Here is a 26,735-nt window from a genome sequence, read left to right on the forward strand (position 1 = left end):
AATTATCAGGAGGTTTTAGACAACCAAGAATACACATAAAAATTAGTGTCATAGTAACTTTATAAAATTACTATAAAGAACGGCTTGACTTAATGATACTCTTTGTTCAATTGTTTTTAAATCTATGAATTTTTCTTGTGTCTATAACTTAAATATTCTAAGGAGTCCTCTCTTCCCTATATTTTCAATTTAAAGAATCTTTAGATGTTTTTCAAGTTAACTTCCAAAGATCCAAAGTACTCCCACTTTCTTTTACCTTGAGGCAATACCCAAAGGTCTTGACTACAGTTAATGGAGATCCGAAGTGGCTAGAAAAGAAGTACCTCACACTTCAAAGAATCAACAGAAATAGCAAGTCCATTATAAGTGCTTTTGTTCTTTTAAGTGACTCTGCCTTTTCATTCATTCAATCATTCATTCATTCACAAGGATCTATCATCCCTACAGAACAGGCACTGACAAGGAACTATGGGCACAACAGTGAACAAGACAATCTTGGTCCCTGCTCATATGGAGAGCACAGTCTTGGGGACCTATCAACACTAAAGTAAACAAACAAATGAACAAAGCAATGATCAATCTCATGTGGACAGTAAGGACAACAGCACAAAATGTACTTCAGGACAGGCATCTCTGAGCCGACATAATTTCATCCAATGCTCAATCCCAGAAGGAGGAGAAGGAGATAGCCAAGAGCTGCGAGCCAGTATTCCAGGTGGAGGAAAGACCCTGAAAAGAGAGGTTGTTCCCAGAGCTGAAAGCTAACCGGTACGGCTGGATGGGGCAATGATGGCCAGTGAGTAAGGAGTTGCGTTATACATTTGAAAATGGCCTCTCACCATACGACTCACTGAACATTTACCTTTCCAAACACTTTCTCCTCAGCCTGGAATTCCTCCCTTTCACATTCCTCTCTGCCACCTTGCAAATCAATTCTCTGGGAAACATTGCTTGACCCTCCGAGGAAGAGCAAAACACCAGGAGTTTATCCTTTCAAACCTGCGGTCCCACCGCACCTAGCATGTATCATGAGCCACGTCTGACCACGCTGCTGAATCGCTGTGTTCAAAAGCCTGCAAGCAGAGATCCTGTTTGTCTGCTTTCCAGCAGCCTATCACATAACTTGGCACCAGCAGAGAGAAATAAATGACAGTGAACGAACCAAGAGAGGAACAGACAAATTAAATGGATGCAGGGCACTAATTAACTACTCCATTTTTGAAGATTTGGAATAGCACCACAGTTACAGCTCCTTAACTCATTTACAGTTTAATTTCTACCCCATATGACTTTCAGACAACAGACACTTTTGAGCAAATCTTTTTCCATCACAGAGAAGTGATGTAGTTAACTTTCACAGTGTATCATTAGACACTGGACCCAATCCATTCATATTCAACAAACATGCGTTAAGTGCCAAGTTCTGTGCTAGGCTCTGAGGTTGACAGTGGTCCTATCCCAGCAGATTTACGAGTCTAGTAAGTAGAATAAATCATATTTAGAAAATGTTTCTAATGACTGACCTTGTTCGATTTGTTACATATAACTACCTTATTTCATAACATTATTAAGAAAAAATGTTTTTTAAAAAACTTCCCAGGTCACCCAGAGGACAAAATAATTTGACTCTGTTAACTCAGTAATTTTCACACTAATTCTTGGCAGACTGAGTCATGTCTCGGCTTCCTTTCAATGAACAGGTGGACAAAAATTCAAGTAACCACATTCTAAACGAGTCCTCTTTACCTGCCTGTGACTGTCTGCGGTCGCCATTTGTGGATTCAGATGTCACTTCCATTTCTCATCGGCTCAGCGTGTCCTCCAAATGTAGTCAAGACTCCCAAAACAACAGGGCATGATTTCTGAAGTCACAAAGAGATGTGCACCCCTCGGCTGGAGAATGTATTTTGATGGAGTCAAATGGAAAAACAGGGCCAAACAGTATGGGAACCCTGGATAGATGCGTCCCTCCCTGCTGCCCAGACCAGAATGGTCACATTCCTGCCTCTATGCATAGGCCAATCCTGATCTGCTCTGGCTGAACCTCTGCCAGGCGTGGAGCCTGTCGCCTTAAAATCTGAAGACATATGACAGCACTTATCTGCCTAGGAACAGCAAGGTATGCATTTCTACAGACACCACTGTTGAAACTGCTTGGTATACGGAGAAGCCATGCACCTGCTCTCTCCTCCTTAGGTTTTCCTTAGATTCAAGAAAAGAGAAATCTGAGTAAGGAAAAATGTTAAGGAATTTAGCATTTTTAAAATGTTCATTTTATGCTCTAGCTCTTGCAAGAGAGCTTGTTTTCATAGATATTATAACCTATTTTTCAACCTACATATGCCAAACTAATTCCTAATGCTTTTAGGGATCCATCCATTAATGAACTAAATATAAATAATACACGTCCTCAATCTAAAAGGTAAACTATGCCCCTTCAATCAGATGAGACATACTAATGAGTGAAATACAAACTGCATCTTTCTGCCAATCTCGACGCACAGCCCTCTACCTCACTTCACTCCCAATCACCAGCTTCATTCGGGCTTTCTGTGGGCCAAGTTTTGCCAACTTAGAGCCTTCACACAGCTCTGCCTTTAGTCACACCCTCCGTCACCTTGGGCTATTGACTTGAATAGCTTCCTTGAGAAGGCCTTCCCTGACCACTCAAATTACCACTCACTCGAGGTCCCTGTGAAGTCCCCGAGTGATTGGCCATCTCAGCATTGCAGAATGTCTATCCCCTAAGCAGTGAAACAACTATTTGTATGCTCTGCAGTTTGATGTCTGCTTCTTGCACTAGTCTACACACTCAAGAGGCCAGATGCCATAACTGAGTTCATCAATTTTGTCAGCCACACCCAGCGCAGTGCCTGGCGTATGAGGCACTCACCCAAGACTTCCTTCCATTTAAAATTGTTGTCTCTTTTAAAACACTCTGTGGCACACTGCTGCCACTGCCGAGGTCTCAGGAAACAAAGATTCATTTTAAGCCATCATCTTTATCAGGGGTTATTACAAGGCAGGGGGGTTCATGAACTCGGACAGGAAAAGCAATTAGATATTTTCATTGACCTCTAACAGAAATTTGCATTTCCTTCCATTGTGATGGCAGATCACAAAGCACATTATTCGTGGTAGTTTTGATTGTATTACTAACAAAAATCATAACCATTTTTACATTGCCTTACAACTCTAGCAGGTATCTTGAAAATACTGTTTGGCTCATTGTTATTTCAGAAGGATAGAGAAATTAGAGATGGCTATAACTTCTTACTGAACACACTAATGATTGAACACACTAATGAACAGCAAATAGTACTGTCTCACAGGCTTTTTTAAGTATTTTGGTAACTGTATGTATGGAGTGCCATGTACTCTTATTTTACGCACTTAGAAATATTTGTCAGGCCTGGCGCAGTGGCTCACACCTGTAATCCCAGCACTTTGGAGGGCCATGGCGGGTAGATCACACAAGAGATTGAGACTATCCTGGCCAACATGGTGAAACCCCATCTCTATGAAAAATACAAAAATTTGTCGGGTGTGGTGGCATGCACCTGTAGTCCCAGCTACTTAGGAGGCTGAGACAAGAGAATTGCTTGAACCCAGGAGACAGAGGTTGCAGTGAGCCGAGATCATGTCACTGCACTCCAGCCTGGCAACAGAGCTTAAAAAAAAAAAAAAAAAATTGGTTTCACTAAACTGCCAAAGGAGTCTATGGAGGCGATGAAGGGGGAATGAAAACAAAAAATAAAAACCCTAATCTGTTAATGCATCACTATCATGAGAGGTAAACATCCGATGCACCAAGAAACAATTCTATCTTGTTCTGAATGGGTTGAATGTATTTTTACTCACTGTAAAAGGAAATAATAATAAAGATTTCCTTTAAAACACAATGAAAAATCAACAAAATTAATAAATTAAGATACTATTTTTAAAACAAATAAAGATATTTAATTCCTTGGTTTTGATACAAAACAACTATAAAAGAAGAAATTCCCAAGAGGCATTAACAAGTGTAAGAGTTACTTAACAGTTCAACTATTAGACACCCCTGACACTCCTACTTCTGGTGAAGCTTAACATCATTTTCCTTTGTTTCATCAACTCTCTAAAACTTTGTCATTCCTTTGTTAAGATGCTAGATAAGCCCAGTTCTAATCACACTTAAGTTACTTTCTGGGTACTCCCATGTGTATACACTAAGAAACTTCTTTTTTCCAGAAAGACTCATCCTTGAACCATTAAGGCCCTGCAAAGAGAGGAGAGCAGACAGGTGGGGCTGTGGAATGTATTACACTTCAATTTCCATCACAGCATTTTCTTAGTTGTAGCAGTTGGAGATTGGGCCCAGTCTTACTTTTGTAACAACTCTGTGAATATATGCACATAATCACAAGAAAGAGTTACAATTAACACCTTACTATGAACCGCTTTAATCAGTCAACCATTAAAATCCAGGGAAAAAAGAGCTTTGGTGAGAGCTGGAAGGTCTGGCCTGGACAGAGTTAGAAGGCCAGTGGGCAACACCCAGGGTCTGCCTCAGCAGAAAACAGGTTCAGAGAATACACCAAAACCAAGCTCTGCAGAACCTCAAGGGCAACCGGCAGGCCCTGGCTGTGTTACCTAGGCTTCTCTGAAAGGATAAATACCACAGCATTTCTTTTACACAAATTAAGACAGGTTCTAACCAGTTCAGTTCAGCAGCTCCAGTTACATTCAGTAATTTTCTCACTCTCTGGCCAAAAGGAAAAGACGTCACAGGAAAGAAATGGTCCTGGTACCCCTCCTCCTTCTCCTCCTCCCATTTCCCCTCTCCTTCACCCCCTCCCTGTTTTCTGTCTCTAAAATTTAGACTCCAAGCCCAAGGTAGGCCTCCATCTGTCTGCTTTAATCCACAGGTGTCACATCTCTTACATAATATTAACAAAACCCCCTCAACTTCACACAGTAAAAAGAAGCCTAAAGTCCCCCAGAAACATCCCTTCTCAGGTGCAAATCCACCAGAGAAGCATCAATGATGGCATGAGATTGGAAGGAAAGTCAGAAGAAGTGGCCTTCGAGTCTGGGTGGCTCAGAGAAGCAGAAAGAATGCTGAGTTCAGACGCTTAGTCACTTCATAACAGTTTAATCTTGGGAAAATCATTTTCTCCTTCCTTGAGTGGGATTCCTCAGGGATAGGAGAAAATAACTGGACTGGTTGGCCCCTTAAAGCATCCTCCAGATCTAAAATTCTGTGAGGGTCTGTGTTACCACCACAGCCATCCATGGTTGCAAGTGATGGGGAAGGGCAGAAGGAAGCCACTTAGTATTAAAAGTGGTTTATCATCCAGCAAATGTTGGAAAGAGACCATTTCGGCTTGAAAGTCTGCTCATTCTTAGTACTCCTTCAAAATTCCAAGTTCCTTGCATTTGTATTTCATTACTAGTGAGCTAAATATACCACAAGTGTAAAATGTCTCACAGAAAACATTCTTGTCATCACCAGCAATATGGAAAATACGTGGCCGTCATATCAGAGGAGAAACTTGCCTCAAAATAATTTGGATATTTACAAGTCACACCCACAATGTGATGATTTAGATGATTTCTAAAGCCATGAAGCTACTCAGGCCTGGCAGAAAGTATAGAAAATATTAGCGCCACTGTGCCTAACAACAGCAAGAATTCGGTACTGAGAAAAGAGAGCTACTACAAAAAAAACTAAGGGACCGTGTTATTCACAGATTTTTATGTAATTGTCAAAAAAAAGTAACAGTGCAGCATTTTCTGTACTATCAATAAAATATTTTAATAAAATGATGTCTACAGTAAATCGCTCATATTTCTCAATTTTTGTGCAAGTAATAAATGCACATCAGTTTGTTTTCAATAAAATAAGATGATAACAAAATGCAGCAGGCCTGGGCCATCCCGTTTCCTCTGTTATCTGTTCTTCTGACATTAGTTTATGCATTTCTAAATACTTTGTTTCTAAAGCTCCTTCCTGATTGCAAGTCAGACATTATTTATAAGACTGTTTTTACTTAACCACTTTTATATCCACTCTTCCAATCTCTACTTGAGATGTTGTTTCTGATATTCTGCTTTTAATGTCCAAGATCTCTTTCTTATTCTCTGATTTTTTTAAATCACATTCTGTTCTTGCTTCAAAGACACAATTATTTTCCTACTTCTCTGAGGATACATGCCACATTCCTGTTTCCCCTAAGTGTCTCCTTCCTTTTGTTTGTGTTAATGTAGGCTCCAATAGTGGAGACTTTCAAACATCTGCTGACTCCTAGCAGCCTTTCCCATTTCAAAAGGAGGCTCAACAGTACACAGGCTTGGCTGTCATCTACCAACCAGCAGGCTCAAAGTAAGGTAATTAATTTACATGCTGTAACTATACTGTACTCCCAGTAAAAGCACTTTTTAATTAGGGGCTGATTGGCCCTCAATCAACCAACGAGAGGCTGTCTTAGTTCATTCAATGCTGATATAATGGAATGCCACAGACTGGGTAATTTCTAATAAACAGAAATGTATTTGGCTCAAGGATCTGGAGGCTGGGAAGTCCAAAAGCATGGCACCAGCATCTAGTGAGGTTCTTCTTGCTACATCATCCCATGATGAAAGTTGAAAAGACAGGATACACTGGCAGCAAGTGAGCAAGAGAGAGGCAAACTCACTTTTATAACAAGGCCATTCTCAAGATAACTAACCCACTCCTGCAATAATGACATTCATCCTACCACATCGGAGACAGCAGAGCTCTCGTGACCTAATCACCTCAATTGAGGCCCCATCTTCAAATCCTCTTGCACTGGGGATTAACTTTCCAACATATAAACTTTGGAGAGATGTATAGCTTCAGGAACTGGAGGACCTCCTGGTGGTAGTTAATCTTCCCAGTGTCTATTCAGAGCCTTGCCATGCTCTCTGGGCTAAGGATCCCAAGTCAGAGTTCAATTTTTCCAGAAAACATATAAATCTCTGTTCTCCTGTGCAGGTGAGGAAGAAGGGCAAAGCTCTGAGAGTCAAAGTGTGCTGTTTAAAGATTCTCAACCAAACACTCAGTTTTCAGCTTCAAACTTCTCCCACTTTCCCCTAACCCAACCTCAGACAGTACTGGCAACTTTCAACCAGGGGGCTTGCAAAATCTATGAGATCCATGAGAAGACCTCTCCATCATCATCTTTTTTTCCCATCAATGGTTATTTCACTTCCACTTCCCTTTGACCACAGGAGTTTATTCCTTTTTGACCTTTATAGTAATTACAACAGCAACATGACAACAAGCAACGATAAACACAAATTGTTCTACCACTTTTAAGTTCTGTTCTCTTTAATTTATACATAGGAAGACTCCTAAAATGGTCCCATTTCCATAAGCCTGGCACTGAGTTTCACATGGCAGCAGTGTGCAAGCAAGACATGGTTGTCATAGTCTTGAATTCCAAAACATAATCTTGCTAAATATTTTATGGTCAAAACTAGGCTTTGTACAGTAATATTAATAACATTAACTGTCAATTATTCTCTTTATGATTAGATCCAATTTGAAATATGATGCAATGATTTCATATAGAGAGAAATTTTATAGTTATAGTATAAAATTACTTTTCCTTTTCTTTAATTTCATTTTATTGTATTTTAAGTTCTGGGGTACATGTACAGATCTTGCAGGACTGTTAGGTACACACATGCCAGGGCGGTTTGCTGCCTCTGTCCTCCCATCACCTACACAGGCAAGGACTTTATTACCAAAACACCAAAAGCATTGGCAATAAAAGCCAAAATAGACAAATGGGATCTAATTAAACTTCAGAGCTTCTGTACAGCAAAAGAAATAATCATTGGAGTGAATCGGCAACCAATAGAATGGGAAAAAATTTTTGCAGTCTACCCATCTGACAAAGGGCTAATATTCAGAATCTACAAAGAACTAAAACAGATTTACAAGAAAAAAGCAAACAAACCCATCAAAAAGTAGGTGAAAGATATGAACAGACACTTTTCAAAAGAAGACATTTATGTGGCCAATAAACACATGAAAAAATGCTCATCATCACTGGTCGTTAGAGAAATGCAAATCAAAACCATCTTGAGATACCATCTCATGCCAGTTAGAATGGTGATCATTAAAAAATCTGGAGACAACAGATGCTGGAGAGGATGTGGGGAAACAGGAACACTTTTACACTGTTGGTGGGAGTGTAAATTAGTTTAACCATTGTGGAAGACAGTGTGGCAATTCCTCAAGGATCTAGAAATAGAAACACTATTTGACCCAGCAATCCCATTAATGGGTATATACCCAGAGGATTATAAATCATTCTACTATAAAGACACATGCACACATATGTTCATTGTGGCACTTTTTACAATAGCAGACTTGGAACCAACCCAAATGTCCATCAAAGTTAGACTGGATAAAGAAAATGTGGCACATATACATCATGGAATACTATGCAGCCACAAAAAAAGGATGAGTTCATGTCCTTTGCAAGGACATGAATGAATCTGGAAACCATCACTCTCAGCAAACTGACACAAGAACAGAAAAACCAAACACTGCATGTTCTCACTTATAAGTGGGTGTTGAGCAATGGAACACATGGACACAGGGAAGGGAACATCACATACTGGGATCTGTTGTGGGGTAGGGCACTAGGGGAGGGATAGCAGGGGGTAAGGAGATTGGGGAGGGATAACATTAGAAGAAATACCTTTTCTTTATTTTCAAATGTGAAATTTTACTCTAGATCTGGTAAATCGATACAGCCAAATTACAGCTGCTATTTTGGGACCTCCATGCAGATTTACTTTATGTACTGAAAATCCTAAATTGTATTAATGTTTTGTTAAAATTTTTAAAAATTTTATCTCCACAAATATGTGTAAAAATAAATACAGAAACCCAAAGTTCATCTATATTTATTAAAGCAAACCTGTAACTGTATCAAGATATTAACAATGAAGGAAAAATACACCCAATTTAAAGGTTCTAAAACACAAATGCCCAGCTTTCTCTGACCCATGAAGGCCTGGCTACAAGTTCTGAAAACAGGGAGGAATTCTCATCCTGGCTGAAAGGAACACAAATGTTATTGACAGTAATATGCTGAAATACAGAAATAATTTCTCAAGACTACCCTGTAGACCAGAAAGAACTTCACATCTGACACCAGTGTGCCCCACAAAACCCATTAAAATTGTCTTTGGCTACCTAAGGATGGGGAAAACTTCTGAAGCTAATAAAGGTAAGATTTTCCAGCATATTCATAAAATTGCAAGCTTTTGCCCAAATTAGTTGGCTTAAAAGCGCACATATAGCCAATTTGATTAAGTCCCTGGCAGTCATGGAAGCTTGTAAAAAATATTTTGCCCACATTGTGATATATGTTTAATATAATCACAAAACAAAAACAAGCAATGGAGAAAGAAATTTTAATAAAGTATTCTTTATTTTATTTTCTTTAAACCTTAATGTTTCTGAGAAAGTTTAAGAAAGAAATAAAAATAATTACTACTAAATGACTGCAAACTTTTAAGCAAAATAAATATTAATGCTCTGCTTCATGGATTCTGAAGCAAGAATATTTAAAACACCCTAACATTCAAAACAGATTGTCACCAAAAGTGATCTCCTTGTCCTTTTCCATCTCATCATTAATTGGAGGGAGCAAGGGCTATTCCGGCTCTCATTCAAACGATAATAATTTGTCTATTAGTCTTGATAAGCGGATGGAGATGAAGGATGTTGGAATTTTCATAAATAATCTTTATAGTATTTAATTCACCATTTACCTGGTGGTCATGATGATTTAATAGCTTACTGAAGGAAGTACAGTCAATCTAATCCCCAAATTTAAATTGCCAAGTTTATGCTTCATCAATGCAAACATCTTTGTTACTTAAACATAAGCCTTAGAACTTGAATTGCTAAGAGGCCAAAATAGTGCCACTCTCCACATTTAAACTGGCTTTGCCTATAAAATGATCAGAATCACACACTCCCTACACATTTCCCTATGTGTATCCTGCTCACTAATCCTTTATACATGGATGGAGTACCCATGTACAAAGCACTGCTCAAGTCAGCGACTTCCAATGGCCCATGAAATCTACTTTTACTTCTTCTCCCACACTTTGCCCACCAGGATATTAGTTTCATTTCATGAGTCCCTATGTGGAAGGTACTTTTGAATCAAAGTGTCTTTAATTTCCAAATCCTACTAGAGAATGATGGAAGCTCTTGGTGATGAGTCACAAGGGTGAGTTTGGTGGCCAAAATAAATTCCTGCTCCACAAAGTCCCCTGTAGGGCCACTGAGAAAGGCCACTCCCAGATTTAGGCAGATTAGCTGAGCTACAGGTTCACAGATGAGAGTGGTAAATCCATCAGACAAGTCAATGAGCACTCACTAGGGCTCAGCAGTGCAGGACACACTGCAGGGAGCCTCCAAGATCACTTGCCACACAAACACCCAGCTAAAATCTTTATTTAGCAAATGAAAACAGCCAAGTCCCAAACAAACATCCACCCAAACAAAAGAAACCAGTTTCCATGTGAAAAACTATGTCATTTCTTAGACTTGCTTGTAATAAAATAACTTTGGGCATATTATGGTAATTATTTAATTATCTATGTGCTTGGAGTTAGAGACTCAAGAGAAGTACTCCAGGGTAGCAATTAACAATATGGGCAGCTGGGTGCTTACGCCTATAATCCCAGCACTTTGGGAGGCTGAGGCAGATGCATCGCTTGAAGTCAGGAGTTTGAGACAAGCCTGGCCAACATGGTGAAACCCAGTCTCTACTAAAACTGCAAAAATTTGCCGGGTGCGATGGTAGGCACCTGTAATCCCTGCTACTTGGGAGGCCAAGGCAGGAGAATTGCTTGAACCCCCGTGGCAGATGCTATAGTAAGCAGAGATCATGCCACTACACTCCAGCCTGGGCTACAGAGCCAAACTCCGTCTCAAAAAAAAAAAAAAAAAAAAAGGTATGGCACAGCCACCTGAGTTTAAATTCCAGCTCTGTCCCTCATTACCTGTGTTCGGCAAGCTACTTACCTACTCTCTGCCTTGGCTTCCTGAATGTTAAAAGGTGATAATAGAAGTGCCTCTTTTATAGGATGGTTGTGAGGATCAAATGAATTCATATGTGTGTGTACATGCATATGTATGTGTGTATATAGACAAACATATATACCCAGGTATGGGCGTATATGGGTGTGTGTGTGTGTGTGTGTGTGTGTGTGTGTAAATAATAGTAAAACAGTTAAATAGTGACTGGCATAGAAAGCATGCAAAAAACATTAAGCTACTCTTATTACTACAATACTTCTTATATATCATAGTATTTCATACAGTGCTTCGGGTTAAAATTAAGCAACCATTAAACATGTGCAACTGTGTTTAATGTGATGAGATAGAAATGCTTGAAAATCATCAGCTGATTCCAAACAGCTGTGCCCTTACAGCCACTGCTGCACAGCGAGCTGGTCTGCCTGCCACATGCACCTTCCCCTACTCCATCCCCATTAGCAGGGAAAGGCAATAAGTGAATCTGGTGAATAAGGTGCAAATAGAATCTCAACACTTAACATACTTCAAAAAGCAGACTCAGGTAAATAAAAGTTCCCAGTGGTAAATGAGGCACATGCTAGTTTATCATCAACCTGAATGCTAAAGCTCAGACCACAACTGAAAGGAGGGGTGGAAAACCAAGTGAATGGTGCGCTAGTTTTTTTTTTTTATTATTATTAATGGTTTTACCTCTGTAATTCTACCTATGAGAAACTGTCCTTTGCCCCAGAATACCCTTCACTCCTTTGACTTCTCACTGCTCTGCTGTTCCCTTACTTCCTGCACAGTGCAATCTAACCAGAATGTCAAATTGTGTGTGTATGAGCATCAGGCAAATTCCAACCAATTTATAATTTATTATTTCATAATAATGCTTTGTTTAAGTGTTACTCTTTATAATGTTCACAAAGGCAAAATTCCAGTGGCCAGAAACTTGGGTCCCAGCCCATTCATCCAGACCTAGTAACCCGAATTGGGAGACGTCCCCTCTGTCACTATCAGCAGCTTACAGTCAGAGCCAATGACGCAAAAAGGGAAAGAGGGCAGGAATGAAGCAAGGCAATAATGGTAATAGTAATAATAATAATAATAGTAACAACAAAAACAACAGCCTCTAACAATATTAGCCAAATATTTTGAACTCATTTAATCTTCATAACTCTACTGATCTGTTAAAACATAATAGAGTAATTATTTTTATTCCATTTGTCTGCAGAATTACACCTTCAAAAATTTACTTAAGGCTTGGCACAGTGACCTATACCTCTAATCCCAGCACTTTGGGAGGGCGAGGTAGGCAGATCACTGGAGGTCAGGAATTTGAGACCAGCCTGTCTCTATAAAAAGTACACAAATTAGCCGGTCATGGTGGCATGTGCCTGTGGACCCCGCTAATCTGGAGGGTGAGGTGGGAGGATCCGTGAGACCAAAAACTGAAGATAGAAATATACAATGTTTCAACTAAATCTTATGGTACATAAAATTCTACCAGAAGATACACTAGGGTTCCTCCTTTGCAGACGTGATCATGACGACTGGAATCAGAACGATGTCCGTCAACCAAGTCATTCTGAGAAACAATCATCTAAATCTCTAGTACCACGTAAATGCCTCACACAATAATTTGTCATTTCATCAACAGATCCTTAAGTGTCGAGGTCTCTGCCAAAAGGTAACACACAAATATAGAAAGTCTAACACGCCCAAAAACAGCACTTCCAAGGAAAATGTGAGACCCACAACTTAATAGCCTGATCAGCAGACAGGCTACCCTGGGCCACAACATTAAAAGAGTGAAATTCATATACCTTAATTTCAAAAAATATGAAAGAATAATGAGGAAAAAAAAGAAATCTAACTAAATATTACAAAAATTAACTTTAATTCAAAAAATTTTTGAGCAAAAAAATTTTTTTTGTTTTATTTTGAGACAAGGTGTCACACTCTGGCACCCAGGCTGGAGTGCAGTGGCACCATCATAGCTCACTGCAGCCTCGACCTCTCTGGCTCATGTGATCCTTCCACCTCAGCCTCCTAAGTGGCCAGGACCACAGGTATGGGCATCACGTCCAGCTAATATTGTTATTTTTTGTAGAGACGGGTTTCACCATGTTGCTAAGGCTGGTTTTGAACTCCTGAGCTCAAACAATCTGCCTGCCTAGGCCTCCCAAAGTGCTGGGATTATAGGTATGAGCCACTATGCCCAGCTAGATTTATTTTCAATAGACATTATAGTCCAGGCGCAGTGGCTCACACTGGTACTCCCAGCACTTTTGGAGCCCAAGGTGGGCACATCACTTAAGGTCAGGAGCTCGAGCCCAGCCTGGCCAGCATGGTGAAACCCTGCCTCTACGAAAAATACAAAAATTAGCCTGGCATGGTGGCAGGTGCCTGTAATCCCAGCTACTTGGGGGCTAAGGCATAAGGATCACTTGAACCCAAGAGGCAGAGGTTCCAGTGAGCTGAGACCACACTACTGCACTCCAGCCTGGGCAATAGAGCAAAACTCAGTCTCAAAAATAAAATTAAATTTAAAAAAAATATCCAGGCATAGTGGTGGGCACCTGTAATCCCAGATATTCAGGAGGCTGTGGCACAAGAATTGCTTCAGCCCAGGAGGCAGAGCTTGCAGTGAGCAGAGATCCCACCACTGTACTCCAGCCTGGGCAACAGAGTGAGACTCCATCTCAGAAAAATAAATAAATAAAGATATTATAAAGGAATTAAACTAAGGAACACCTATTTCTTAGTATTCCCTAAATAAACTTGAAGAAGTAAGATATATGGAATACACTGAAGGAAAATTTTCCCTTAAAGAATTCGGAATTACAGAGAAGTTCACAGTACTTTATCATTAACAGTATTATTGTGCAGGCTCTTACCAGTGCCAAATATTTTCAACATATATCACAGGATGTTTAAAAAAAATCCTACAAGCAGAGTACCTAAGCCAGAAATGAGATAATAGGTCAAAAATGGTGAAACATACAGTCGTAAGGTTTGTCAAAAGAAAACAATCCCATCTAGAAGCTATTTCCAGGAAAAGACAGAACAAAGCTGGAAATAAATGCTTATGTTCAGATTTACTGACTGTGAGAACAGAAATTCATATAAAGCAATGGAAAAAGTACCGTGTGATATGATCAACTGTCAAAGGGTTCCTTGACAGGAAAGTCTGAGGACTATTTTTAAAAATTAATTTATTTTTTAAAAAAAGGTATGAGAAGATACTAATCTCTATTACGACAATTTGATAATTTATGAAGATACCAGACAGGGGCTGGGCGAGGTGGCTCATGTCTATAATCCCAGATCTTTGGGAGGCCGAGGTGGGTGGATCACTTGAGGTCAGGGGTTCGAGATCAAACTGGCCAACATAGTGAAACCCCATCACTAAAAACACAGAAATTAGTTGGGCATGGTGGCGGATGCCTGTAATTCCAACTACTTATGAGGCTGAGGCAGGAGAATTGCTTGAACCCAAAAGGCTGAGGTTGCAGTGAGCCGAGATGTCCCCATTGCACTCAAGCCTGAGCGACAAGGGCGAGACTCCATCTAAAAAAAAGAAAAAAAAAAAAAAAAAAAAAAAAGATACCAGATTGGAATGTTTAAACTGGCTCCAGGATTAAGGCAAATTGTTGGTGAACTTCCTGCAACCTCTCTTTTAAAAATGATTTTCTGTATTGTAACTGGTTTACAGTACAATGGGATGCCACAAATGAGAGTTCTATTAATCTAGATTATCACATGTAGCTGAAGAAAAAGCTTCTTCCATATCATTCACTGTCTTATTTATGAGGTTCTGGGTTTGAGGGGGGCCTCAGGACCAGAGAAAAAAATCTGCCTCACTTTATCAAATGTATTTGTGAGAATTGATGAATTATGTCAATCTTAAAACTAACCATTTTCTTATTGCTCTAATTTTTTGACAAATTTTGAGACAAATTTGCATCCACCAGAGTTTAACAAGGCGAGAGAGCTCATTAGAGAAAGCGAGCAGCTTCTGCGAACTACCCACGGCCTTATCTTACCAGTCCACTCATTTCTTCCTCTCCACATTGCTGTTCATTTTTGTCTTTTCAAAATCCTACTTCCTATATGGTTCTCTGTAAGAATCCAGAATTAGACGGGGCATTTTTAAAAATACAACATAAAACTTATTCTAAGTCCTAACTAATAACAAGCATATCCTCATCTATGAAACACTAACAATTATATTTCCCCATAAAATTATTGTAGGGAGTAAATGAAACAATATATTTGAAAAGGCCCAACACACACACCTAGCTCTCTGCCTCTCTCTATTTTTTTAGGAAATATTTTCTCCATCTAAAATTAATTTCCCTTATGTGCTCCGGATTAGCAAGCGATCAATTCATTCACACTTTGCTAACTTTTATAGTGAAACTAACTGGTTACAATTTTAAAAGTTAATGTATATCCAGATACTTCCTGTGGAAAACATTGACTTTGGCTAAGACTCCTGAAACCATACATTACTGGAAGTAAAAGTTTAACAGATTATAGTTAGTTTTAAATGAAAGTAATGTAAGTGAACAGACTGCTAACAGAGCAATTGCTATACTACTAATGCATTTACCCAGACGCTTTAACTTCCGATGCTTTCTTTCAACATGATCACATTTTTCAACTCAAATGGCACCAACACTGTGCCCAGTATCACACAAACCACCTGAATAAGAGCTATGGGGTCAGTAAGAGCTACCAACTGCCACATATGTCCAACTAGGAACCAGTATCAGTCTCTCTGTTGTTTTGTGTTTTAGAGACATTTTGTTTTCTTGCAGAGACAGGGTCTGTGTTTCCCAGACTAGTCTCAAACTACTGGCCTCAAGCAATCCTCCTAACTCGGCCTCCCACAGTGTGGGATTACACATGAACCACTACGCCAGGCCCCATTTTTTAATACAACCATGAAAGACGAGAAGGTAATGCAGAATGAATGATCGAGGGAAATATATCCTGAAATCCCCTAGCTGCCTCTTCCATTTCAAAGGAGGGGGTGTACAGGGAACAGTCCCGTCCAGATAGCCATGGAGCCCTAAGGCGACCGTCAGCAGCCCACAGTGCCATGACGTTCTCATCTGTCCAATCATGCTAAGACCTATTCTGCCAGATCATCACCAAATAATGCCAAGGATTCAAACACATATAAAGTGCTTTTCAGGTAGCTTCCTACTAATGCCAAGCTGCCTGAAGTCTGTCCACTGCATAGAGGCACAAGGCCAAGGGGGCAGACGAGGCTGAAATCCAGCCAGCACAGCAGCACAGAGGAAAGAACGCCTTTTGCTTTGCACAAAGGCACAGCCCACGAAGTAGTGTGTCCACCTGACTGTGTCACTCCAGAGTGGGGGCCTTGGTCTAACTGCCTGCCCAAAAGGGCTGCCTTGGTCTAAGTCAAAATAATGCCCAGCAGCAGCACACACTAACGGCAATTTCTAGGTGAGAAAAGGGACTAGAGTTTGGCATCGGGCCCCAGCCACCAAGTGTCAGAATTTCAGCCAGTAGCCAATGCCCCCTTCCCTGACCTCTTCTATGTACATCAAGCACCCCAACCATCCTTCCTCTCTTCCCATCTCACCACAGTGCTGCCCACAGTGCCGCTGGGTCCTGGAACCGTGCCCTGACTGACGTACAGCCCCTGCCAGACCTGCAGGAAGGAAGATAAGCCACTGGTCAGGCCAAGGACCCCACTTCCTGACCCCGCTGGTTGAACTTCAGATGCCTTTTCTTAAGAAACAATGTTAGAAAGCATGATTCCATCCAATGGCACTTTTACTGAGGTATTGTGTTTCAGCTATCATTAAATGGGAAACAGGATTCTGCAGGCTGGCTTATGTTCCAGCATTTCAAACAAGCAAATTGGAAACTCTTTACAGCCCACAAAGTGCCAAGGCCCTGGGTTCTGGCCTCTGTTAGCAAAGGAGATGATCTCCCCTTGATCTTGTGTAAGCCATTCAAGCTCAATAAACCTGTTTTCTTAGCTGTTAAAAAAAGAAAGAAATATATATATGTATATATATACATATATATATATTCTTCCTAGGTATATTTGTTGTGAGGACTTCATGTAAAGTAGCAGCAAACAGACACTGAGAAAGCAGTCACCATACCAGGCGCACCATCCTTTACCCACAATGCCAGGATCTGAAAAGCTCTGGAAACCAAAGGCTTTTTGCATAACCCATTTGGCAGCAAAACGTGACCTGAACTGACCTGAGGCTATTTATAACCGTGTTTGTGTTCCACTTAGCGTAAATATTCATACATTTTGCTGCAGAAATATTAAGATATTGGATGGTAGCATGCTGTCCCGAACTCCTCTGGAGGCTTTATGTAATATAGGGCATATGGGCCATAGCCTTTCTGAAATGGGAAAAATAAAAGTCATAAATTCTGAAGCAGATCTGGTCCCAAGGATGTGCATAAGGGGTTGAGAGTTTTACCATAACCCATCCCCAAATTCAAGGAGGTTTGCTGGCCATCCCAAGAGCAGCTTGATGCGCTAGCTACATTTCTCATCAGCAGGTTGTCATGGTGTCTGAGCACAGCAACAGCTCAGCCCTGAACAGGTCAGCATCCAGGTCCTGGGTCCGGGCTGGCCAGCTCTAGGGAGGGGACGAGGGAAGGAGCTAAAAAGCTGAGCAGAGAGGGAATGCGGAAACCAGCCGCGCCCAGGACTTCACTTGCGCTCAGACAACGCAAGCCATCAAGCACATTCTTGTGACTTGCATAGTCACTTTTTTTCTAGATTTTCAAAGTGAATCTTAGTTTTTACTCCCAACACTGGCTCCCTCTAGTCTGGGCAAACAGCCCTTTAATCACAAGGGCCACTCAAAGGTTGTTTTTTCTTTTTTTTTAAGCTGTTGAAAACATTAAGCTAACAGCACTCCATTTCATTTCAAATATTCTACTCCTAGTGCATTAAAGATATAATATGTATATTATAAATAGTAAATATGAATATTAATGAAGCAGAAGCATGAGGAAAAGGGAAGATTAGATTTTAAGAACTGAATCGATGTAACGTTCTCTTTGTAGAAGCACCTGTAGACCTAGACAAGAGAGGACCTTGCCTTAAATCCTGCCTTTTAGAGGGCCTTACTGTACTCTCTTCCATCCCCATCTCTCCCCCAGAAATAGAGAAAGCAGGCCGGTCACAGTGGCTTATGCCTATAATCCCAGCACTTTGGGAGGCTGACTCAGGCAGATCATGAGGTCAGGAGATCGAGACCACCCTCACCAGCATGGTGAAACTCCATCTATACTAAAGTACAAAAAAATTAGCCTGGCATGGTGGTGTGTACCTTTAGTCCCAGCTACTCGGGAGGCTGAAGCAAGGGAATCACTTGAATCTGGGACGTGGAGGTTGCAGTGAGCCAAGATCATACCATTGCACTCCAGCCTGGGTGACAGAGCAAGACTCCATCCCCCCCAAAAAAATTTTTAAATAATAATAATAAACAGAAATAGAGAAATCAGAGGACGAAGGGGAGATGCACGTTCTAAAGCATGGTCAAGCCGCACAGACGCCCACCATCCCTGCTCAAACAAGCACTGAGCTCATTTCCCAAGGGTGGGCCACACGGCTACTTGCAAGTGGGGGAGAGAAGGAGACCACGGGTGCTTGGCCAAGTGACCACAAACTTGGGTGCAAAGTCCTTCCCACTGCCAAATGGGGCCGGCATGAGCAGACAAAGAGGAAAGTCTGCAAACTGGAGCCAGGGGGTAGCTCTCTTCACCGCCACGTTCTGTCACAAAACCTAAGGACCTAGAGAATTCCAAACTCAAACCTGGCCCAGCAAATTGTTATAAAACTATATGTATATTTATTATGACCCATTTCCCTTTCTTTTTTCTTTTCTTTTCTATTTTTTTTCTTTTTAGTATCAGACACCTGCCCTTTTCCTCCGTCCCCACAGTTCCAGCTCAGCACAAGCCTTATTTCTCGACCTCCCTTAGAGCAAGATGAGTCCATGGGGCTAAGCAGCAGCCAGTGGGGTATGAAAAGAAATCAGGAATGCAACCTCAGGGCCATGTACTGTCATAAAATACTTAATTTTTACTTCTCTTTTCTCTTTCCTTGGACTAGAACTTGGACGTAGAGTTGAGGGGCAAGCCGCACCAAGAAGACGAAACAACCCTTTGGAAAGGCAGAACCAGAGAGAAGGAACCAGGACTCCTGAGAGACCGTAGGAAGCGGAGCCACCTTCCCACCCTCCATCACGCGCTCTGAACTGTAAGGAGAGAGACAAACTTTGATTTTACGTGAGCCACTGTATTTTGAGGTTTCTTTGGTACACCCATGAGGGCCCTCTCTAACTAATACATTTGCAAATGAGCTAAATAAACTGGCTGGAAATCAGTTGTGTAAACCCTCTATGGTGATTTCAGCCAAAAGAATATAGTATCCAGCCTCAGCAAGGAAAATAAAATAAAATGGAGGAGGAGAAATACTGCATGATGCAGGTATTTTTCTTTTCTTTTTTTTTTGAGACGGCGTTTCGCTCTTGTTACCCAGGCTGGAGTGAAATGGCGTGATCTTGGCTCACCACAACCTCTGCCTCCCTCCTGGGCTCAGGCAATTCTCCTGCCTCAGCCTCCTGAGTAGCTGGGATTACAGGCATGTGCAACCATGCCCAGCTAATTTTTTTTGTATTTTTAGTAGAGACAGGGTTTCACCATGTTGACCAGGATGGTCTCGATCTCTTGACCTCGTGATCCACCTGCCTCAGCCTCCCAAAGTGCTGGGATTACAGGCTTGAGCCACCACGCCCGGCGATGCAGGTATTTTTCAAAAATTCTACCAGAAAATCACATCAAATATATGCACGTGAAAGACAAAAACTAAAAGAATTCCACATGACAAATAGCCACGAAAAGACTCAGTCTCCCCTAGAATGTCTTTTTATTAAATATAAAGAAGTGAAAAACAAGAGAAATTCTGGATATATTTAAAACTAAAAAAAAAATCTTCCTAGTGTAATATGATTAAAACTATTTTTACATGCTTATTGTAAAAGACTGGAAATAAACCCACATTATAATAATTATTTGTATGGAGGTAACAGCTCACATTTATTGAGTGCTTCTATGTTCCAAATTTCTCTACATATATATTAATTCATTTACTTTTTACAAAACAAGGAGCTTGGTGCTGTCACTATCCCTACTTTATTCAGGCACAGAGCAGCTAAGCCATTTGCCCAGGTTCACACAGCTAGCAGCTGGCCACACTCACACCCACAGCACCTGATACTGTCGGAACCACTCCCTAAAGGATTTCTATAGGACAGTGCTAATAGGATTTTTAAATCCTGCTGGATTTTTCTTATTATTGTTTTCAAATATTGTGTAAAATAATATCATGCCATCCTTGATATCTAACTCATTTTAGAGATAAAAATGCTTATCCTAAATACCATCATCTAATCTATATTTCTATAACCCAAACAGCAATATTGCAGGTTAAGAATCCAAGTGTGCAAGGTATGTGTGAAGATCAGCATAAATAATATCAAAATGACAGTGATGTGGAAGAAGGTACTAGAACACAGCCCTTCCCAAGCACAGCTCTCATAATTATGCATTAACAGCTGGGTTCTCCAGGGCTTAGAAAGCGATCAGTGTGAGGTCATCTAGTCCACACTCCTTACCTTACAAACAAAAATCAATTATCTGTGCAGACAGATTGAGTGACATATTCAAGGTCACACAGCTGGTGATCTGCAGAGCTAAAAGTAGAACCTAGTTCCTCTTTGAGACTAAGGTAAGCTCTTTTTTTTTTTTTTTTTTTTTTTTTTTTTTAATAGGGCATCCAGGTCTTCTAGAATTTAGCAATTCAAGCAGTGACTTTTAAATTGTGTTCCAAAAGACATGAAGGACCCTCAGAAGCCTGGGGTGAGCTACTCACCTGCCAGCCTCACCCCCAAACCCTGCTGTACAGAAAGCCACATCCTACCTGTCAACAGTGCATTGTCACATTCACCGAAGACTTGTTTGCAGAAAGACTTCCAAGGCAAAAATAAAAATCACATAATAAAGTGAAGTATTCACATAGTTACTTTCCAGAACCCCATAACCTGGGACATTTTGGAGTGCTTAGTAACCCGAAGAAAGCTTCCTGTGCCCAAATTCATCTCATAGAAAGACAATCCCCATTATTTCACTAAATGGGCATTTTCATGCCCAATAGAAATGTAACATAATCACACAATAAAGGGCAATGTTAGAAAATGAAAGGCAGTTGGCAACCACGCTGACAAATATCTATGCTACACTGACCTCACTCTTCTCATTTCACGACTGCCTGTTGAAAACAACATCAAGGGATCTGTCATGAGCATCTGGGAAACATAGTCAAAGGCTGACATGCAGCTAATCAATCAGGACGATAAAGATACAACAAAGATTGAACTGATATGTTTCTCAGGGATCACATACTTGTTTTTTATTTGTTTTATTTGTGTTTGAGACAGCGTCTTGCCCTGTTACCCAGGCTACAATGCAGTGTCATGATCTTGGCTCACTGCAACATCCAGTTCCTGGGTTCAAGAGATTCTCCTGCCTCAGCCTCCCCAGCAGCTGGGATTACAGGCATGCCCTACCCTACCCAGTGATCCCCGCCACCCCCACCTCAGCCTCCCCGGTAGCTGGGACCGTAGACATACACCACCATGCCTAGCCAATTTTTACCTTTCGTAGAGATGGGGTTTCACCATGTTGCCCAGGCTCACGCTTGTGGAAAGCAATGAAAAATGTGATTTGCTTCTGCACACGACATGCATTTATTGAGCACATACTCTGTGCCAGGCATTGTTCTAGATACTAGTAATTCAACCCAAAACAAAATACCTGCATTCTAGTGGAAAGAGACAATCATCATAATGCAATAAGTGCTAAGGAAAAATAAATAAATAAAACAGGATAAAGTGGGTGGAGAGTGCTCATGAAGAAAGGATTTGCCATCTTAATTGACCAGCACAGTAGGTCTCTGAGAGGAGGGAGTTAGCCACAAGGTTACCTGCTAGCAGAGGGCTCAGGCCCTGACCTGGGAGGTGCTTGCCTCATACAATGAGCACAAATGAGTAAGGGGAGATGAAGCCAGGCATGATCGCCAGGCCCTGTAGATCACTATGAGGTCTTTTGCATTTATTATAAGTGAAATGGCGAGTCACTGCACAGTTGGAAAACTAAAGCAACGTGTTCACTTCTGATTTCAAAAGGATTCCTCTACTGCAGGGTTCAGACCAGCCTCCACGGGCCAAGGGAGGAAGCAGACAGATGAATAAGGAGACAATTCTTTTCTTTCCTTTTTTTTTTTGAGACGGAGTTTCGCTCTTGTTACCCAGGCTGGAGTACAATGACGTGATCTTGGCTCACCGCAACCTCCGCCTCCTGGGTTCAGGCAATTCTCCTGCCTCAGCCTCCTGAGTAGCTGGGATTACAGGCACGTGCCACCATGCCCAGCTAATTTTTTGTATTTTTAGTAGAGACAGGGTTTCACCATGTTGACCAGGATGGTCTCGATCTCTTGACCTCGTGATCCACCGGCCTCGGCCTCCCAAAGTGCTGGGATTACAGGTGTAAGCCACCGTGCCCGGCCAGGAGACAATTCTTGAAAAAGCAATGGTGCCCTAGACCTGGGCAGTAGCAGTGGAGACAGCAAAATATGACCAGATTCTGCATAAATTCAGTATTAGGAAAATAGAACCAGTAGGATTGGGTGCGGGTGTAAGAGAAAGAACGAACTACAAAGATGACTCCAAAACTGCGATCCCGGCAACTAGAAGGATCAGATTGCCTTTATGTGAGACAAGCAAGACGGTGGGATCAGCTTTGGGGTTTAGGAGAGATCAGGAATTCGTATTTTCAGATCTGAACACAGAAGAGAAGATGTGAAGTAAACACTGAAAATGCAAGTATGCAGCTCAGAGGAAGAAGTCTGGGCTAGACACAGAAATTGGAGCCCAGAATTCAGATAGTATTTAAACCAGGAGACTAGTGAGATGACGAAGGGCGTTAGCGGGGACATCGGGGAGCTCCAAAGACGGGGTCCTGGGCCCTCCAACGTTAAGAGGAAGAATCAGCAACAGAGAATGAGTGGGAAACCAGGAGTGTGTGGAGTCTCCTAGAAGCCAAGTGAAGAAAGTGTCTTGGGCGTGGGGGGTGGTAATCAACAGTGCTGATGGTATTGAGAGGTGGAGTAAGGTCAGGACTGAGAATGACCACTGAATTTTGCAACAAGGAAGTCCCTAGTAACTTTGACAAGAGCAGTTTTAGTGGACTGGTAGAGGGTCTCCCTGATGTGAGTGGTCTTAAGAGGGAATGAAAGGAGAGAAATTGCAACTGTTAGCATACACAACCTTTGAGGAGCTCTTTGATAAAGGGAGCAGATGAATGGGGTGGTAGCTACAGAGACAGCTGGGATCAAAATGAAGTTTTGCTAGACATTAGTTTTGCCAGAAAATCAAGAGCATGTTTGTAAGCAAATCCACTAAAGGGGAAATCATAGGGATGCAGAAGAAGAGAGGGAGGTGCCCTTGAGTAAGTAAAGGAGGGTGGGTACCAGGTACACAGTTAGCGTGGCCTTGGGCTGGTTCTAGTTGAGGACAGATATGGTATTGGAGCTTCTGGATTCTTCTTTGGTTTGCTTGAATTTTCTTAAGGCAAGAGTAGGCAAAGTCAGCCAGGCATGGTGGCTCATACCTATAATCCCAACACTTTGGGAGGCTGAGGTGGATGAATTGCTTGAGCCCAGGAGTTTAAGACCAGCCTGGGCAACATGGTGAAACCCTGTCCCTACAAAAAAAAAATAATAATAATACAAAAATTAGCCGGGCATGGTGGCGCATGCCTATAGTTCCAGCTACTCTGGGGTGGGAGGATTGCTTGAGCCCAGGAGGCGGAGGTTGCAGTGAGCCATGCTAGTACCAAGCAAATGAGATGCTTAAATTCAGATGACAGAGGTTCTGCCGTCATAAACAATGACCTGGTCTAGCGAGGATTTAACCACCATACTGGGAGACAAGATCACTAGAAAGAGAACTTGGAGAAATTAAGAGGACAGAGTATGAGAAGGATCCTCAATGTTTATGCCCAAATCACTAAAACGAGAGTAAGTTTTCGAGTGAGTGACAAAGCTAAGTTCACTGAAAAATGAGAGCGAGTGGTGGGGGGAGGGAGTGACATGTCACCAATGAGGCTGATTTGGCAACACAATCCAGTGGCATGAGATTGCAGCAGTGGGATCTGGTCTGAATGTGGAATGAGGAGCAAAGGGCCACTATCTCCCTCTCCTGTAGTAGGAGAGGGCTGGGAGAAAAGAAGCCACACAAAAGCTAGTCTCAACAAACATATCTACACTTTCACAAATTTCTTGGCCAGCACAGTGGCTCACGCCTGTAATCCCAGCACTTTGGGAGGCCAAGGCGGGCAGATCACCTGAGGTCCAGAGTTCGAGACCAGCCTGACCAACATGGGGAAACTTCAACTCTACTAATAATACAAAAATCAGCTGGGCATGGTGGCACATGCCTGTAATCCCAGCTACTGGGGAGGCTGAGGCAAGAGAATCGCTTGAACCCGGGAGGTGGAGATTGCGGTGAGCCAAGATCGCGCCATTGCAGCCTGGGTGACAAGAACAAAACTCCAGCTCAAAAAGAAAAAAGAAAGAAATTTATTTTGATGTCAGAAAAAATGAAGCACTGTGATACCCATTCCACCTGAGCTTGCTGAAGCCCAAGTTTCATTAATATATTAAAAAAAAAAAAAAAACTGAGGCAGACTGTTAATTAGTAATCTATGTCTGATTATTTGCCACTTTTAGCAACAAAAGGGAACGATTCATCAACAAATAAAAAGGCATTATGTACAAAACTGGGTCAAACATTATCAGAAATTTTGTCCTTCAAACTTTGTGTCTTCTCACCCTCATTCTGGCAATCAGGTCTTTTGTTTGAGACGGCAAAAGCACAGTAAGGCCCAGAATTTGAATTCCAGCAAAAGTGTGAGTGCCTAAACTCATGCCAGGGTATTGGACTGTCCATTTCATTTCAGAAAAACAGAAACATTATGAAGACACAGCCCTAACAGTATGGCACTCTTCCTGTGAAAAGACCTAACTTTTCATTATGTCATATAGGTCTCCTTTGAGAACAGAATGAAAACTGTGGACACTTTTTCCAAGAAAACACACAGAAGCACAAGTGTAAGAACTTCTGCACACATTGCAGCATTCACTGTTAACCTCTTCTCTCCCTCCCCAAACACCCAATCAGGTGAGCTAGAGTCATATCTGCAAGGGGGCTTCCTATGCCCTTGGGAGGTAAATATAGTCAACAACTATGGCATTAACTAATAATATCTACTTAAAAATACTATAAATCAAAAGCCACTTCTTAATTCTTCTTCTTTCAGTGCCATCATCTACCATCCAGACGCTCATTCTATGGTCAGTAAAATATCTCAGAAAATACAAAGCGAAATAAAATAGGCAACAGTTCTTTGTGACGGAGTCGCACTCTGTCACCCAGTGCCTCAGCCTCCCGAGTATCTGGGACTACAGGCACGTGACCCCATGCCCAGCTAATTTTATTTTATTTCCTGTATTTGTAGTAGAGAGGGGGTTTTACCATGTTGGCCAGGTTGGTCTAGAACTCGTGACCTCAGGTCATCTGCCGCCTCGGCCTTTGAAAATGCTGAGATTTCAGTAATGAGCCACCGTGCCCAGCCTCTTGAATTTTTAACATTATCTTGAAAAGAACTCAAAAAATAATTGAGGAAAGTACCTAAGATCCAGCTGCCGGTTTTCAAGGGCAGACCCCAGCCCAAGCCATTCTCATACATTTAAGAGAAATATATATATATATATATATATATATTATCTATTTTTCCCAGATATCTCTGGGTACCTCAAAACTCAATCTAGAACTTCACTTACTATCCCCTTATGCACTGCCCTCTCCACAAAATCTAGAAAGAAAGGCTTCATTTGCCAGTGTTGAAGTAAAAAACCAGGCTTCTCTCTCCATCACATGCACTACCCATGATTGGAAGACCACCAGCATATCCTATCAGGTCTACCTCCCACCTGAAGCTTCCACACTCTCCCCTCTCCTCCTTCCCAGCTATCTCAACCTCAGTTTTGGATTCAATACCTCTTACCCTCTGACAGTGACAGCCACCCAAAGGTCCTCCAGAACCCCAGCTTTGCCTTAGCCAGCACCTACGCCACAGCATCCATGCCCCACGTGGCATCTAGAGCGTCACTCAGAAAAGCAAATCTGATCAGATCAGCCCTCTGCTCACAACCTTCAGGCAGCAATGCCTTCCTAAAGCAGAAGTGGGAGAGAGGAGGACATCTCGAGTAACCAGAAACACAGAGAAAAGGGAAAATAAAACAGGAAGTATGGGCTGGGTGCGGTGGCTCATGCCTGTAATCCCAGCACTTTGGGAGGCTGAGGTGGGCAGATCACTTGAGGTCAGAAGTCTGAGACCAGCCTGGCCAACATGGCAAAACCCCATCTCTACTAAAAATACAAAAATTAGTCAGGCATGGTAGTGTGTGCCTGTAATCCCAGCTACTCCAGAGGCTGAGGCACGAGAATGGCTTGAACTCTGGAGGTGGAGGTTG

The 26,735-nt window shown here is 41.6% G+C and overlaps 1 protein-coding gene across 3 annotated transcripts in view; it reads right to left on the reverse strand.

Moving 5' to 3' along the window:
- The window catches only part of UTRN (utrophin), a 589,012-nt gene that overhangs the window by 540,363 nt on the left and 21,914 nt on the right, over positions 1 to 26,735 (reverse strand). Inside the window, exon 1 of one of the 3 annotated variants that reach the window (XM_074397326.1) lies at positions 1,747 to 4,809. The exons of the other annotated variants lie outside the window; for them this stretch is intronic. Coding sequence (XP_074253427.1) covers positions 1,747 to 1,798 — 52 coding nt within the window. The 5' untranslated portion in view covers positions 1,799 to 4,809. Of the gene's footprint in view, positions 1 to 1,746; positions 4,810 to 26,735 lie in introns of those variants that run through there. 3 annotated transcript variants of the gene reach the window in all.

Source organism: Saimiri boliviensis, chromosome 4, assembly GCF_048565385.1.
Source record: "Saimiri boliviensis isolate mSaiBol1 chromosome 4, mSaiBol1.pri, whole genome shotgun sequence".
NCBI classification, from domain to species: Eukaryota; Metazoa; Chordata; class Mammalia; order Primates; family Cebidae; genus Saimiri; species Saimiri boliviensis.